Raw genomic sequence first — 17,516 nt, 5'->3', positions numbered from 1 at the left:
ACAACGAATAGATGACTGCCCTGCGCCAGGCAAATTCATCTGATCGTTCTCTCATGCAAATGTTCACCACTGTAAGATGACAACTATTGTTATTCAATCTAGAAAAAAAACCCCCAAAAAACAGCAGCATAAAACATCATTTTGAAGCGATTAGCTGGAGTCCGCCATTAGTCTAACATCCAAAACGAGCGCTCAAAGTTATTTCCACTCTGAACATTTTAGTCAAAAGCAGCTAATGACAAATGCACATCTTAACATATGAAGTCAAGGTCGCAAAGTGGCAGCTTCATTTCTTCACTGATCTACAGACTCAACCTGCAGAAATGGTGAAAAGGCGTGGAGAGAGAGAGAGAGTGAGACAAAGGGAAAGGCTGAGAGAGAGAGAGAGAAAGGCAGGGTAATATGAGCGGCAGTTTGGATGACTGGGTGTGGACAGGAGAGAGGTACAGAGGCATGTTGAGAGCTCAGAGACAGCTCCTCGAACAGCAGATGGGCTATCTGATCAAAGGTGAGATATCAAAGTCGCTCGAGCTGCAAAGCCTCTGCCGAACCGGTCGCCGAACAGCTGAAATGTCACGGAGGCTCGGCCCTCGGGTCCGAACGCGCTTGGTCTCTCGTGAAGGCCGAAGGGGGTGCAGCTCTCGCAGTCACGCCGACACGTTTCTCTGTTTGGGCCCGTGAAAGCTTCCGACACCATGGGTCCCAGATTCCAACTTGCAGCGGTGGGTGGGGTCCAGAGGCCTAATGTACTGAAAGCCAAGCTTTCTGGGTCTTTCTCGCTGAAGCCTTTAATTTGGAGGAGAAGCCAGCGAGACACTGCTCTGGTCTTTCAGTACGTGACCAGCAAAGCATTGACCGAGAGTCAGTGACCGAGAGTCAGTACCACGTATTGAGAAGGGAGACTGGACAAACCCCCCCCCCCCCCCCCCCCAAACAACAACAACAAAAAAAGCCTCACTCCGCCAGGTAGTGATCTCCGAGGCGACGGTGCGACTGACGCACAGCTCGCATGCCCGACTGCTAGCAGATGCTGCGTGCTTCTGTCGCCATGGCAACAAATCCATTTCACCTGCGGACTACGCCACGTGACTGCCGGGCCCAACCCATACATTATGAAACAGACGGAGGGCGCGCCCATGATTGGGTCTGACTTGTCTTTGGACAGCATACAGAGGGGGGCAAGAGATAGAGAGAAACACACAGATCTGGACACAGGCTGAGCGTCTCAGACTGGGAGAGCATTTCTGTTTGTGTGTGCGCGCGCGACTGCGTTAGCTCACGGGATAACCCCATATAGAAGATTAAGCCATAAAACTTATCTGTGGCTATTTCAGGAACGGGAATATCCATTTTAATCTGCGCCGGGCAAAACGGCCGGACCAGTTGCAAACAGCAGAGTGTGAACGACGTTACAAAGTTGCGTTCGTTAATGAACCCGCCCCCCCGAACGAAAGCGTTTCTTTTGCAAGTGGCATTGGAATAGCAAAACAACAGCAGTTGCTGGGGATAAGGAACTTCAAACCAAAAAGGGCCCTAATGGAAATCTTGCGTTTCTGGAGCTTGTATGCCCAGCAACATTGGGTGAATGTGAAGGTTCTCTCGGTACAGTTGGGTCGAGCTGGTGCGTTGAATAACGCTCAGGGATTCGACAGCCTAATCTGTTAGCAGGGCAACGGGAAGAGAAGTAATGGGCTGGCAGTGAAAGAGGAAGAGATCTTTGAGTGGTGAGTCACCGAGTCCAAAGGGCCTCAGACTCAGAGTGGGAGTAGGAACAGTTCTGTGCACATGCGTGTGTTTACTAGTCCAAGCTTGAGGGAAAAAAAAAAAGAAAACTGTCTGTTTACAGTCAAACCAAACCACTGCACTTGTGTGGGCATTGAAAATTTACATACGATTGTTCCTACATGTTTGCTCGCATCAGTTGAACAACATATGAGTTGGGTGTGTGCGTGCGTAGGGATGTGTGACATGACAAATATATTTAATGTTTCTCCAGGTCCCAGCACGAAAATATAACAAACCACACATTCTCAAGCTGGAGGAGAAACTGGGAGTGGGGCATAGTCTCTGATCCTTTGTCAGCAGCAAAACATCTTTTGCCATAGCACCAGAAATCCCCCCTCTTCAAACAAAGCTCACTGTGTCCAATCCGGGCATGCGGCAAAAGCAAACTCTGCCACTTTGCCCGAAAAACCCCTCCATGGCTGCCTCTGTGCTACGTTTCAGCAGCTCAGGAATTTGTATTGTGGTCCTCAGACAATGTCAGAAAACAACAAGATTACTTCCATTGCATTAGTACAGCTTCCCCACCAAACACACACACACACACACACACACACACACACACACACACACACACACACACACGAAAAAAAGCGCCTTGTGCTGAGAGACTCATGCAGAGAGCAAATTCTGAAAGCGCATTCTGAAGGTTTGGATTACAGGCAAACGTCAAAACCAAAAGGCAGAACACATGTTCAAATGAAGAAATGTGTCTCGTTTTGGTAAAAACTTCAACGTTTGGCATTCCGGCATTTTACTTTTCTGATGTACCCTAAGCATTTATTCCTTCTAATGCTGACTGGTTATGGAATACTTGAGGATTCTCACTCAGAGCTGCAAGTGTTATAAATGAAGGGCTAAGCTTATTGGTTTCACAACCAGACAGGTTGATGAGGACAAAAGCAAACTTTGGTCAAATTTCTCTCTCTCTCTTACCCCCTCAAGGAGCAGCGAGTGTGGGGGAAAAAAAACAAAAACAAAACTTGGTTGTAAAATATGTTCCTGAGCTATGCTAAGACTCACGTTACCGTGTATTTTTCTGACAAGCACGTCGACTCCCGAAAACACGTGAAGTTTTCGCGTCGTACAAAGCGTCTTGTGCAATGGATGTCAGACAGACCCAAGAAAAACCTCTTCTGCTTCATACACTCTTTTTTTTTTGTTACTGTTCTTGTTTTCATTTCATGTGAGATTTCAAGCTGAGGCCACGACAGGCTATTAACGCATACATCAAATATGAACTAGCATTGGCATTGTTCACAAAATTAAAAAAAAAAAAAAAAGAAAAAAAAAAACCTCTGGCGTGGTGAATCTTACCACCCTGCTTTTCACAATACACTCCAATCCTCTCAGCACAGCCCGGGGATGCCTTGGTCCCATCCATCCGCAGCAGACAGAACCCCAGCTTATGAAATCTGTCTGCACGTGTGTGTGTGTGTGTGTGGCCTCTTACGCTCAATGTATATGAATGTGGACGTGCACATATAAGCACTTTAATACCCAGTTCTCAGCTGTTTATGGACTTCCACAGGGGGTTTCCTAGGTGTAAGTTAAACTTGAGCTCAAATAAACACAAATGACTGCCAACACTGAACCCCTATACTTCAAATACAGTCCTGCTTCAAAAGCGTGGCTAAACAGACAAGATGCATCAGCCTTATTCATTCACTCCACCACGCATGCACGCACACACACACACACACCCTCACAGAAGAGCCCTTTCATTATGAGCCAGGCACCACAGGCACTGCCAGGTACAGATGATGGTGAGAGAGAGAGAAAGCATGATGATGGCAGGAGAGAGAGAGAGAGAGAGAGAGAGAGAGAGAGATGAGAAACATAACCTTCAGCAGAGGCTGATTAAGGGAGTGGACATGCTTGCATCAGAGCACTGATGTAACACCTAGTCAAAGTAAGAGTTTCCAATCTGCCAACTCCTGCTCTTGGCCATTTGCATTTTTTTTTTTTTTAAAGAATACACACACAGGCCACAAACACCTTCAGCTGCCACTGTGTGTGTGTGTGTGTGTGTGTGTGTGTCACTCTTATAAAACACAGCTGGACTCACTCCCTACCCCATATCCAACTTTCTGAGCAGAGTACCCATGACGTCTGACTTAGGGTCAAGATGGGATTTTTAGAATTTAAATGATAATTAAAAAAAAAAAAACACCACAGGTTCTGTGAACTGTGTATTCACGAAAAAAAAAAGCAAAGCCCTTTAAATGTCATGTCCCATTACCCTCCCGGAGTAAGACGACACTCTCTCCATTAGATTATTCAACCTGAGTTTAGACTCAATTTGGCTATAGTGACTATCAGACCAAACTGCATCTGACAAGCTGGCCAATGAGGGTAAGTCTGGATAAAAATAGAATAGAGCTGGCCTTTTCGTGGTTGCCTAGGACATGCTTAATCGACACCGATAGGACGTTCCGAAGACCCGGAACGTACTCGGTGCTCGGTGAAGTCCAAAGGGCACGGCGCGTGTGAACGCCAGTGAGTCAGGCGGGAACTGCGTTACGGGTTGGCCGAGAGATCAGACCGACCAGGAAATCCATGCAGACTGTGAACAGGATGTGAAGGGCAGAAAAAAAAAAAAAAAAAAAGAGAGAGAGAGAGAGAAAGGGAGGGGTGGGTTTTTGCTAGGAGAAGGAAACAGGAACACACAATTATTGTTCTGACTGACATTCTTTTCACCTCTCTCTCTCTTCCAAGAGACACCAGCTCGGATTTGGTGAGCAAACCGTGTTCGACTGAACCTCAGCTCGACATGGGGAAACCCTGACCCAACTCAGATGCTCTCACACTGTCTAACTGTGCCTTTCAAACACACACACACACACACACACACAGAGAGAGAGAGAGAGATAAAGAAAAAAAACGACATATGTACCTGTTGGGAGTTTCACAAGCTTATGGGACATGTTCATAACCCCTTGCAGGCAGTTCGTTCACACACACACACATACACACGGGCCAAAGGCAGTGGACTAAACCCTCACGCTGACGGCTCCGGAGAGAGGAGTGGGAGCTGCACACAGCTGGGGCTGCCCTTTCAAATCAGTCAATCTCTCTGCTACAGGCAACAAGATCCTTCACTTCATCCACACCCACCAAAACCAGAGAGAGAGAGAGAGAGAGAGAGAGAGAGAGAGAGAGAGAGAGAGAGAGAGAGAGAGAGAGAGAGAGAGAGAGAGAGAGAGAGAGAGAGAGAGGGGCGTTGAGTTATCTTTCGGAGTCTCAGAGTTGCTACAGAGCGCAGACAGTGTTTGCAGCAGACTTCTCTTACTTTCGGTGCCTGCACCACCCATGCTCTGTTCTTCTGGGTGCGTTTAGCTCCGTCTGACAGATCTGTTTCCTGTGTTTTTATCTGCAGCACAGACCACAATTAGAGGCTTTGTGTTTCCTTCACAAGAAAACAGCAAGGCGCACACACACACACACACACACACACAGTTTTGCCTGTAACTGCACACTGTGGTCCTGCCTTGTATACTTCAGACAGTCATATAGGTTGTTAAGACGACTGGATCCACTGAAGGTCAAGCAAAGGGTCACGTGTCCCTCCCTTTACTATTTAATATGAAAATTTATGTACCATGGCCAGGTGCTCACCTAACCCAGCAGTGGAAATCACTCAGGGGAGGAGGGTATGCATGTTGTCTTCTTTTTTTCTTTTAAACGGTGCATTATACAGGACGGATCCGATTCAATGTCTTTAGAGGTGAACGGGGTCAGTGGAGATAAGGTGACCCATTTATCAAGCACATGCGGGAAGCAAAGTGGATGTATGCAATGTGTTCTCTCTTACATAGATTAACGAAGGAAAGAAAAAAAAAACAAAAAACAAAACACAAAACAGGTGCAAGCATGCTGAGGGTGCTTTTTTTTTTTTGTTTTGATACACTACAGGTATTCACAATGGTGCAAGATCAAGCGACAGCAGGCAGCCTGTGCAAGAGCGTGTGTGTGTGTGTGTGTGTGTGGAGATTGTGACGAAGTGCACGTGGGTTAAAAGCGTTTCTTATGGCTGTGTTAAAAAAAATAAAAAAAATCATCCCATGTTGTAACAGCGTTGAAAACTACGTGGAGTCAAGCGCTCTGTCGATCTTGCGGCCTCGATGCACACTGTGGTGAGTGAGCTTTTTGCTTTTTCCTGCACTCAGCCTCTGTGATGATGTGCAGTGAGAAACTGCACATTATAACTGAGTGTGTCAGTTAAGACTGTTCTCCTACACACCGTTACATTTTCACATTTAATCAACCGAAAACCACTGGTTTCGAGGACAGATGCCACAAAACAGACCGTTTTCCTCTCTCAGTACGATTCAGGTGAACTTCCGATTCTCACCGGCCAGCAGTTACTTTACGCAACTCACAAACAACAAACGACACAGAACACTAACAATGACACTTGTGTTTGATTAGAGACTTGCTTGGCCTTAGAAAAAGAATTGGAAAAAGACAGGCAGACAGTTGTAACAGTCGTCATAATAGGTGCTGAAGACTGAAAGAGAAAGGGATGGGGTGTGGAAGCCAACTCTAACACAGGTGTTAACACAAAGACTGACTGGAATCCGCCGTTTGTATAGGCTGCTTCACACCGAGACAATGGGATTCGAGTGAATTTATTTGCCCGGTAAGAGGAGCACAAACACTTTCTCTATAGGCACCAATCTATAGTCCCAAGTTGTTGCGGACGAGGGTTTTAATTTTCTTGAGAGCGCCGCAAACTCCTCGGGGTTCATACTAGCCTTTGCTACTTGTGCGTTAATAATAAACAAACGACTCGAACCAAAACGCTGAAGTCAAACCTGATCACACTATTAATTGCACATTTTTTCACAGAGGCATGGCTCTGAAGTCACTAATGTGTTTTGGTTCAGAATTTTTTTTCCCTTTAAGCTCTTTGTATCAGTCTAGGAAAATCAAAGAGAACGGAAAGAAAATGCCCCCCCCCCTGCTCCCACCTCCACTGCCCGTGCTAGCGGTGGTATTCAACACACGCTGGCCCCAGCTTTTTAAAGCTCCTGCCATGAACACAGAACAAAGAAACGTGGTCCAAACTTCCCTTGAGATCCTTGTTAAGAATAACACTGTACTATTGTTCATAGAAACAGGATGGGGGACAACGAGAACGCCAAAGAGACGCTTCTCTTCCATTGAGCGGCTGTGCATCTCATTCACAGATGACTACAGTGAAAGCAAGAAGCGAAGCAGATTTCCATATACTTCTATACCGCCTAAAGAATATGAAATATGTGTGTGTGTGTGTGTGTGTGTTTTGTCTTTTTTTCAGCCTTGATTAAACTGAGCCCGAAATGCCCCGGTGAAAACATTCAGCCACATAAAAACTGTGGGCTGTTTGGCAAGACTGACTGGATACTTGAATTGCTTCCTTCTGTGAGGATCAGTCACAGACAGAGGTGTAATTGACTGTTGGAATTTTTTTTTTGTTTAGGACAAAGGAAAGTAGATTTCTATGCTCTTGATAAATCACACACACACAGACACAAACACATATATACAAAGAGTTCAGACTAAGATGCTGCTGAACTGTTAAGAGCACTGGAGCCGAGCGACCAAATCCTTATTCGTCTTGGTAGACAAGTGCTTTTAGATTAGATCTGGCAAAAACACGCTGGAAATTTGGTCAGAAAGGCAAACCACTTATACAGACATGCCAAGGACTTTGCATCTCATGCCATTTCAAGGCTCTGGTGGCCCCATTTAGTAGACAAAGCAGATCTGTGGCCCTCAGCTATAAAATATTTTCACAATGGGCTAATGCACGCTCTCAGATGTCCTGTTTTAAATGACGTGGGCTCCTCCGAGCACTAGGTCACCACCCTGTTCAGTTTCCAATAACACAGACCACTGATTGGCACGATGGAAAAGGGGAAGGAAGCTTCTGGGCACGTCTGGCTGTTTGGCTACAGGGGCCCTCTATAGGGTTCTTTTCCCATACAAGCCTCAAAATCAATCAATCAATCAATCAATCAATAAATAAAAGGAGCCGTCAATGCATGTGAGTGGACTCGATTCCACGGTTGGAGCGAGAGGGCGGGTTTGCCGTTTACGCTAATCCTGCGTAATCGTAATTCCTGGTCTGACTAAAAAGACGTCTTTCTGACTCCTGACTGTTATCCCCCGCGTCAGCCTTTTGGTTTTTTTTTAAAAAACATTTTTAAGCACCTCCCCTCCTGTGTAGGAGATGATCGTACAGAGACTGATAAACAGCTTGGTTGAAACGTGCCTAAGGGCAGGACTCATCCCTGCGGGTTTTCTTGGTGGACAGATTCCTGATACGGAGATTCCCGGAGGCGTAAAAATAAGAAAGTTGTCCACGACAAGACAACGAGCCCGTCTTTTATGGCGCGGCGGGATGGATGAATGCCATCCATGACGGGGCAGAATGGATGTGGAAGATGGAAACATTCAGAGATCTCGGCTACAGCCTACGAGGGGCTCTCTGCACCGGCGTACGAGGAGAACAAACAGCCGTGACAGGTGAACTTCACGCTTAGAGGAAAGGATGAAACCAGTCCAGATGGGAGTAGATAAAAGACGACAACTACAGGTAGAGGAGGGAAAAAAAAAAAAAAACCCAGCATCCAAACCAACCGGCTGAGTGACCCACAAGGCAAACTAGCAGAACGAGAAATAGGCAGGTAGGAAAGGCCTTCGTTGACACAGACAAAGCCCGTGAACCTCCCTCACAAAACACTGCAACTGAAAGAACGGCTCTTTCAAAGCTCAACATAAATGTCATCACCAGAGCTGCCATGAGGTACAAGGAGTCAGTCACTCAATGTGTGTGACAGAGTGAAGACACAAACATGTTGGCTCCAAATGGAAAAAAAACCCAAAACAAAACAAAACAAAAACTCACAGTATTAAAACACTCATTAATAACAGTGCTAAACTACGCTCTCATCCAAATTAGGATACAGAATTCAGAAAAGATGACAGGGTGGGTGGATGGTATGGATTTTTTTTTGGAACAATACAATTCACTCAAAAACAAACTACCAGCACAGTCTCATCAAGGACTGCTCGCTCATCTGATGTATAGTTTGCCTTAAGATGGCGGTGAGCCCATGACAAGCACTGATTCTATTCAAGAACCAGAGCATGTCACAATATCGACATCAACACCCCTTTTCTGGGTTACCAAGGTGTTACTAAAAAAAAAAAGAGCAAGTCAAAACACTGGGCCTCTCCAACAACACCACCACCACCAGAAAAAAAAGCCCTTCACTCTGAATAGATAGCTACAGCTTCATTCTGTGCATTGCCATTTACGAGACCCAGGTCTGTGGCAGCACTGGATATTTCATTGGCTACATTTCTGAGCGTGGGCCTCAGAAAAGACACGCAAGTCAGTACTGAGAGTACTAAGGTGTGGTCAGTCTCGCAGGATTCAGAGAGAGAGACAGAGAGAGAGAGAGAGAGAGAGAGAGAGAGAGAGAGAGAGAGAGAGAGAGAGAGAGAGAGAGAGAGCGAGAGAGAGAGAGGACACAATCGATTGCAGCGACTGAACAACATGTTGGCTAATCATTACTTCATGCTGCCACAAGGCTCAAGCGAGGCTGAAGGTGGAACTACGTGCTACAGCAGGAGCTCTTAGAGCTTGTGGCCACAGCTGAGAGCCTAGTCCACAGAGACAGAGGTATTTAGTAGATTTTGGGTAAAGGCAGGACATAGGTAAAGAAGTAACATAAGGCTTGTGTTGAGAGGGCCACAGTAATGATTAACGCAGCACCCAACCATGAGAGCCCATAGAGAGACCGACTCTTTCTAAGTTTTGAGGGATAAGAAAGCAGAAGCGCCAGTGGCATTTAACACTACATTTCACACACTTAAAAAGATCCACCCATCATTATCAGGGCTATGCTTTTTCTGATCCGGTTTGACATGTGAAACCCGGGGGGGAGGGGGGGGGGGTGCTTTTGTTTCAAATGTGTGGGAAATCATTTCGTTTTTGAAGATAGACCATGAGAAAAATGATTCACAGTGAGAGACGCTGCTCATCAAACAGAAAGTTAAATGAGTGATCAGAGAAGGGTTAGATGTGTACTGAGTAGCAGACCAGCTAACCTCCATTATCAAGGTTGATTCAGATAGATGACACAGCCCCCACCCCCCGCCCCCATCACTAACAAACTTCAAAAAAGCCTTACATGTAATTGCATCATGTCACTCTGTGGTGCTTATGCACTGAATACACCATCAAAGACAAATGCCATGACTTTGTCAAAGTCATCAAATTATGCAAATGAGCTCCAGATCAGCCAATCCAGTTCGATTCGTTTCCAAAGCACACGTAACCAAAGAAGAGCTAGCCCACGCTCGTAAAGGGAGGGGGGGTGGGGGGTGGGAAGCAAAGCAATGTTACAGCACAAAACCATACCTCGCCTAGTATGTCATCCTGCTCGCTCTCTCACTACGTCTGTGTGTCATAATCTGCAAGTAAGCTTATTTGGCCTTACGTAATAGTCATGTGACAGGACTTCATGCTGGATGTAGGTTATCCCTCTTGTGGCAGTCTTAGCCCATTTCACACAAACAGGAGATTTCTGACCTACTGAGGAATATACGTACACTGACAGGCTGCGGTGCAGATGAAGTTAACGTCCAGTTTCTCAGATTGTGAGAACTTGTCGTGGTTTATTTAATTCTTATGAATAAGTCATTTGACCGCACACAGCGTTTTGCTACTTATCTTCAAGGTTTGGTTTTTGTTTTTGCTTTTTTGCGCATCTATCCACAGATACTGGAGAAAAATACACATAAATGAACATGGCAATGTGTATGCTCTACCAAGAGAGTTTCACAAGCTTTCCTCTGCTCTACAGTTAGGTTAATATATAAAACATGAGAGTTCTTACATTCACAATGACATTTATTAACACTAAAAACCCAAGGCACAGTGAAGAAATAAGGCACAACAGGCAAAACCTGGGTCTCAGACTGATCTCAAAGAAAGTCCATTAGCAATGACTGCTCCGCGATTTGCCTCCGAATGAAAGCTGATGTTAAAAACTCACACACACACACACACACACACACACAGAAACAAATCTTAAACAGTTAAGTGCATTAGGTGAAGCTTATTCCGGTGGCCATGATGCGTGTCTACCTAATAATGATCAAAGGTCTCCCTGGAGATGTCATACACCTTCCATCCCTTGCTTCTTCTCTCTAACCTTTTCTCACTAGTCTCCCTGATTCTCTCACTGCTATCTGATCATCACCATCCAATCAAACAATCCAAGCCCAAAACTCTTTTAGCCAACACAAACTCTATGGGCTCAACTAATGTTGATAATGTTAAACTCGATGGGCTCAACCGTTATCCTGTGGCCAGACACAGGTCAACTGATCTCAGGTCAGTACTTACAGGGAGATGTGCCGCTGATCGATGTCCACTCGGGCAAGCTCGTCCTCCTCCACGTCCGTCTCTCCTCCGGAGCTGCTCTCGGTCGCGTCCGAGTCAAAGGCACCCTCTGCTGCCCTAAGGTTAGTTGTGCCACTGACGGAGAGCCGTTCCAACTCGGCCGGTACTGAGCCGCCCTTCAGGAAGCGGCCCAGCCCTTCCCTCTCCTGTGGGGCGAGGGCCTCGTCGCCGTGGTGCCTTCGCTGCCGAAAAGTGTCCAGGGATCCTAGGGTAGTTTCCACGAGCCCTCCGAGCTGCTGCTGCACGTGTCTCTCCACCTGTTTGGCCTGCACCACCTGCAGGCGTTTGCGAAGTCGGCGTAGCCGTCCCTCGATTTCGCACTGCCGGTTCTGGCTCTGTTGGGTCCGGTCGCGGAGCTCCGTGCCCAGACCGCCCAGAGAGTGCTGTCGTGCCTGCGGAGGCGGGGCCGGCGTTTCTGCGTTCAGCGAAGGCGGCCTATCGGACGCTTTGTCTTCGGCGAGGTCCGAAGGCGCGTGGGCAGTCGACGGAGGAGCGATTTGCTCCGCGTTGTTAGCCGTGTTCTGGGACTCCTCCGTACGCTGCTCGTGACCCGCGTCCCCTCTGAGGGGTCCGTTTCCAGTTAAACCCCCGCGGGAGGCGGCAGCAGCGGCGACGGCGACGTGGCTCTGGGGCAGCGAGTCGGAGTCGACGGAATGCTTGCCTCCGTTCATGGTCACTGCGTTGTCTCTGTCAATCCCGGGTTTGGTCAGCTTCTTGGCCATTCCGTTAACAGGTGGCGCCTGGACTGAAGGTGCACCGCTCCCTCCACTCATGATGCTCTTCAGCTGTTCCTCCGAGAGCTCCAGTGTCGGGTGCCGCGGTAAGAATCCGGGCAGAATGCCGTGCGTCTGCAACAGGACACCTTGCAATTTGAGGGACTCCTTGGTGGAGGGCACAGGTGTCACATCCGAGCAAAGGTAAGAGGCCACCAGCGGCTGGAGTTTGCCCTCTTCCCTTTTGCAGGGACCAGCCCCACGGGACGGGCGCTCTTCCGAGGCTTTGCGCTTGACTGTGCTGCTACTGGAGACGAGGAGGTGACTGGCACCGCCGTTGCCCTCCACACCGCTCGGGGAGAGGGTGGAGGAGGGCGGAGCCAGTTTGAAGCGAATGCGGTGAGCTTCGGCCGGCGCGTCGGTCAGAGCGGGCGCCATTGCAGCCATGCAGCGCTGGGAGGGGGCGGGCGAGGGGGCCTCTCCCGGTGCTGAGGCCAGCTCCACACCACCCACCTACCACTTGGCCAGAAGTCTGCCTGTTTCAAAAAAGAGAGAGAGAAAAAAAAAAAGTCAACAGGAGGTGCTAAGATGGCTGTGACTGACAATCAGACACTATTCTGGAGGGGCCCAATTCTCTTCTAGCCTAAAGTAAAGCTTCAACAACATCGTCCCTTGGCTTGACCTGTCTGGCATTTAAAACCAGTGAACATTAACCAAAGACGTATCACAGTAACTGAAATGAAGTAATCAGTCTATCATTTTCAGTTAGGTGCTCTAAACAGAACATTTCAAGGAGCGTTTGGCCCCTGACTACAAAGACTCTGGTAACGGATGCATCTTGTCAGCGGCCTTAACACTCACACATATCTTAAGGATTGATTCTGTGTTCTGTAAACAGATGGCATTTCAACAGAGTGGCACTCATTTCAACGAGCAGACACATTTTCATCCCTCACAGTTTTAACACGCCATCACACAAAGCCAGTCCGCAGAGCTTCAAACAAAAGGAGGCTGCCGTGTACCACTTCTGACATCAGTTTTCAGGGCTGGGTTTTGGTGAACAGTTTGCTTTATGGCACAAAAAAAACCCCAAAAAAACGCCTGCTCACAGGAGCAAATGAAACCATCAGTCAGGAATAACATTCATTTCTATGTCTTGTGGAGCAGGTGTGTGGATGAAACCATAGCTGAGAGGCGGGGGGGGGGGGGGGGGGGTTGGCGGCCCAGCTTCAGTGCAGATGGGCGTCACTATGTAAAGCTACAGTTTGCAGTTTAGATTTATGTGTGTGAGTGTATGTGTGTGTGTGTGAGAGAGAGTCAGAGAGGGACGGGAGGGGGTAGCTGACATCATCGATGTAGGTCAAAGCCTTTACTGAAGCAAAGACTCAGAGTCAGTCAGACGGGGGGGGGGGGGGGGTCAGAAACCTAGCAGCCCTACAATCTGCCACACTAAAAGACTTTCTTCTCCTTTTCTTCTTCTGTTTTTGAAACCTAAGAAACGAGGATCATTATCAAAGCAGGAGAAGACGCGTCTCAATATCCGGCTGCTTTAATCTGATATGCACTGAGGATTTTTGTCCCTAAAGACTTTGATCCACTCAACGCACCCCCCCCTCCCCCTTTGCTAAAAAAATGTTCAGAGCTGTTGAAGAGTCACTGTTACATTATTATTACTATTAGTACTCTGTTAAGGTGCTCACGTTACTTATTATCACTAACTGTTAACAGGACTGATTTAATGACAGCTAATGAATTAATTCAGTTCTCTGTGAGCCCTTCACGGACACCGTCACACTACATGTAACTGTACACTAATCTCATTAATCTCACGGCTGCACGCAGTTCGTAAAGGTTTTTCACTACTTTCACTTGCATAGAAAAAGATGGTCCACTTAATCAAGTAAGACATAAACTGTTAACCAGGTTTCAAGGGAGCAGCTGTATAAAAGTCACTTGGTAAATCAATCACTGGCAGAAGTGCTGATGTAACACTGAACCGTATGTAATATGGGACATGGACTTCAGATCTGGACTTCACAATTCCCTTCGCAGAGAAACAGAGTCAAAGATAATGACTAACAAGAAGAATGACAGCGTATTTTGTATCTTACTCTAGAAATAGGTGTCAGTTGGGTATTCTCATTCTGTTTCTGACACACACACACACACACACACACACACACACACACACAAACAAACAAAAAAAAACAACACACTGTGAAGGCTGTGAAATATGACAGTGAGGTTGAACTACGAGTCCACCTGGTGATGTGTTTGTTCTGAGCTGTGTGGTGTTTAGACTACAGAGCTCTGAATTTAAAAGCAGCAAAGAGCTATTAGATCTAAGACACAGTTGGTGAGTGGGTATTGCTACCATTGAGTTTCTCAACAGATATAAACACCACAAACAGGCTTCAGCGTTTATCTTGTTATTTAGTCCTGTTATTATTTCACAGGAATTTATTACATATTCCGTAAAAAAAAACCGGGTCTGACTCCAGGTCATGGAAAATATGACCGGTCCCTCATTGTGACAACAGGACTGCAAAAGTACACTTGCAGATGATGAAAATATGTATAAACGTTCTCTGACTGAAAAGCATTTTGGATTACGATGCCACGAAATTGTACCACTGCGTAAGTCATTTAAAAAAAAACAAACACCACCAGAGAAGACAACAACAACAACAACAACAACAACAACAAGAGTGGCGGACTCTCTCTTCCCAATCACGACATATACATAAACGTCCTCGGACATTTCACAGCGAAGCAGGTCAACATCTATCCAAAACAACTATCATCTATCCAAGAGAAACAGAGAGACTTCAAGTTCATGCGCCATTTTTGGAGGCAATTCCCCCCACCTCCCCACCCCTCTGGCTCTCTGCTGTTTTTCAAAGGGACTACCCTTCAACATGTTGCAGGGAGGAAGAGAGCTTCAGTGGAGAGACAGTTCAGGCGGATGTTTATATCAAAGCCAGGGCCAAGGACCGAACTTTGCTAATCTGGAACAGTCATCTGTGCTAACACATGAAGTGTGGGGGGGGGGGAGCAGCCTGTAAACAGGCTTGAGAAACCAGTCGGATTTAACGTTCTCTCTGTATCGTCGCCAGCAATTTAACCCCCACACCCCACCCACTGCCGCTCTCCTGTGCCCTTATCGGTGCTACTTAACAGAAATTCTTTGCGAACATTAGAAACCCATGAACGCGGAGGGAGGTAAAAGACGTCGCGATGCTATTACGTGCCTCTTCTCTGCAGCTCTTCCACTGTTTACATGCATTAGTCTAAAGTGGTGGAGGGATCACAGGCATGAACGGAGAGAGCAGCTCAGTTCATGTTTTGGTCATTAAGTTGTGTTGTCTGAGAGAGGAAATCCTTACCATTCCGTCTGCAGTAATGGCTCTCCGACGTTATAAGGGACGGAAAGTGAGAGAGAACAAAAAAAAAAAAAGAGAGAGAATGCAGACTGAACAAAAGCTAAAGCAGCAAAAACAATGGATTGTCTCTTTTACAATAAACAAATTTACCTTAGGGAAACGTTTATTTTTCATGAGCTCTAGCTCTCAGAGACACTGGTCTACTGTTTTATTTTGATGTACGAGCAAGTATGAGTCAGTCAAATACAAACACATGATTTTTTTTTGTGTGTGTGTGTGTGCCGTTTCCTTACAGCAGAAAGGCCCAGAGGTCATAAAGACATCCAGAAGATTCTGGTCAAAGTGATGCTTCCCATCAGAAGCCAGCACACAGACAGATGAGCCAGATGCCAAACCAAAACTAAAACATATACAACCAGGAGGCAGTCACCCCCCCCCCCCCCCCCCCCCAAAAAAAACCCCAGCATATTTACAAATATGCTCTAAATGGAAACAGAGACCAGTTACTGCATAAAATCAACAGTCGCGTTTCCATATAACTAATCTTGATGTGACAGCTTAGGATAGCAGTGTTCCACAACAAACCAAGTTCATAACCCCTGAACAGATCACAAGGCTAAAGACCTACAAAGGGGCGACCAGGCCGATACAGAACTCATCACTGGTACCCCGATCACGGCATAGTCTTTGGACTGCTGTGCAGAGTGCCACAAATGACCTGCTTACAGCCTACAGACGACTTTGAGCCTGTCATATGACCTCCCGGGCACTAACGGCATCACAGAAGAATAAAGACGGGAGGAGAGATCGAACCAGTTGCGTGTAATGAAAAAAAAAAAAAAAAAAAAACCCAAACTGAAAGGACAAACTGAGGACAAACTCTGCACCCTAGTCACAGGCGTTCCCGTCCAAGGCAAGTCGATGAAACTGAGCCTGTCTTATACGTCCTCCTCCGGCTGACAAACCCCTGCGTGTGGTGACACGGCGTCGGACTTCAGATTCATGCGGTGGAGAATGCGGCGTAGCCTTAAGAGCGGTTTCAGATCACACCTGAGTTTCAGGTGAGTTGATGTGGTAGAACAAAGTCATGAACAGTCTTTGTGCACCTCCTTCAGCATTTAAAAAAAAAAAAAAAAAAATCAATCAGAGCTTTTAAATGCAAAGGGACTCTCTGGACACCCAGACAGTGTTGGAATATCTACCCAACATAAACCTGCCTTTTCATTTTTTTTTTTTTTTCCCCTTGACTTGTGTGTCCTCAAAATTTACCAGCTCAGACATACACATGTATATAAACTGAACTCAAGCTACTCTTTGCATTTTAATGCCACAGAATGCTAGCCTACTTATTGGGCTCAATGAGACATTTACTTTGCCCTCGGATGCTAGTTTCCCCTGCCTGCCTCCCAGTTAATGCCACGCAAGGTTACTGTCGTGCAAAAGTCATCGCAGTGAAGAAGTTCAAACCATTTAGAGAAAAACCACACAAGCTTCCATAAACAGCATATCAAAAGATTCTGACCAAACCCATACAAAAAAAAAAAAAAGGGACAAATTTGTTTCCATATGACATTAAGTTGTTGGAGCTCTTTTCTTTCTCTTTCATGTTGAGGCTTGGGTTTTTGAGAACGAACACAAACACTAACACCTACGTAATGTTCTGCAACACATGCATTTACTTTATAGACTCAAGGCTAGATTCTGGGTGAATGTTTTCATTAGTGCATCTCTCAAAAGCCATTTCACGTATCAGAAGTCTTAATGGCTGTCTCTTTATACACAGCAAATAACTATCAAGCCTTCCTACATACATGGATAAATATTATTTATATACCTATCTATATCTAGATGTACATACACACACACACACACACACATATATATATATATATACACACATATTGTGTTTGACAACTGTACTACAAGCATACAACCCTTATGCACGACATCAGACCAATCTAAATCCTCACAGTTACAAGACAGTGTCATGTCTATTTAAGAACCATGTTGTTACTGATTCTATCAGTAACACTCTTCGGTGGACTGAATCAAATGCATGTTCTGCCACTTCAGTCTCTGTTATATTTTGGTCATATTGTATATGTAAGGGTTAGAAATCTAAATCCATCAAGGTCATCTCGTAATCACCGAATTACCCTTGGGAAGGTCAAGATC

At 46.2% G+C, this 17,516-nt stretch overlaps 1 protein-coding gene across 2 annotated transcripts in view; it reads right to left on the bottom strand.

Moving 5' to 3' along the window:
* The window catches only part of kansl1b (KAT8 regulatory NSL complex subunit 1b), a 44,010-nt gene that overhangs the window by 21,330 nt on the left and 5,164 nt on the right, over positions 1-17,516 (bottom strand). For both annotated transcript variants that reach the window (XM_030793716.1, XM_030793717.1), the window contains exon 2: positions 11,189-12,494. In XM_030793716.1, the coding sequence (XP_030649576.1) occupies positions 11,189-12,405 (1,217 nt within the window). In that variant the 5' untranslated portion in view covers positions 12,406-12,494. The remainder of the gene's footprint in view (positions 1-11,188; positions 12,495-17,516) is intronic.

Source organism: Chanos chanos, chromosome 16 (genome assembly GCF_902362185.1).
Source record: "Chanos chanos chromosome 16, fChaCha1.1, whole genome shotgun sequence".
Taxonomy (NCBI): Eukaryota; Metazoa; Chordata; class Actinopteri; order Gonorynchiformes; family Chanidae; genus Chanos; species Chanos chanos.
The sequence above is the reverse complement of the archived record's forward strand: the minus strand, read 5'-3'. Positions and strand labels throughout refer to the sequence as shown.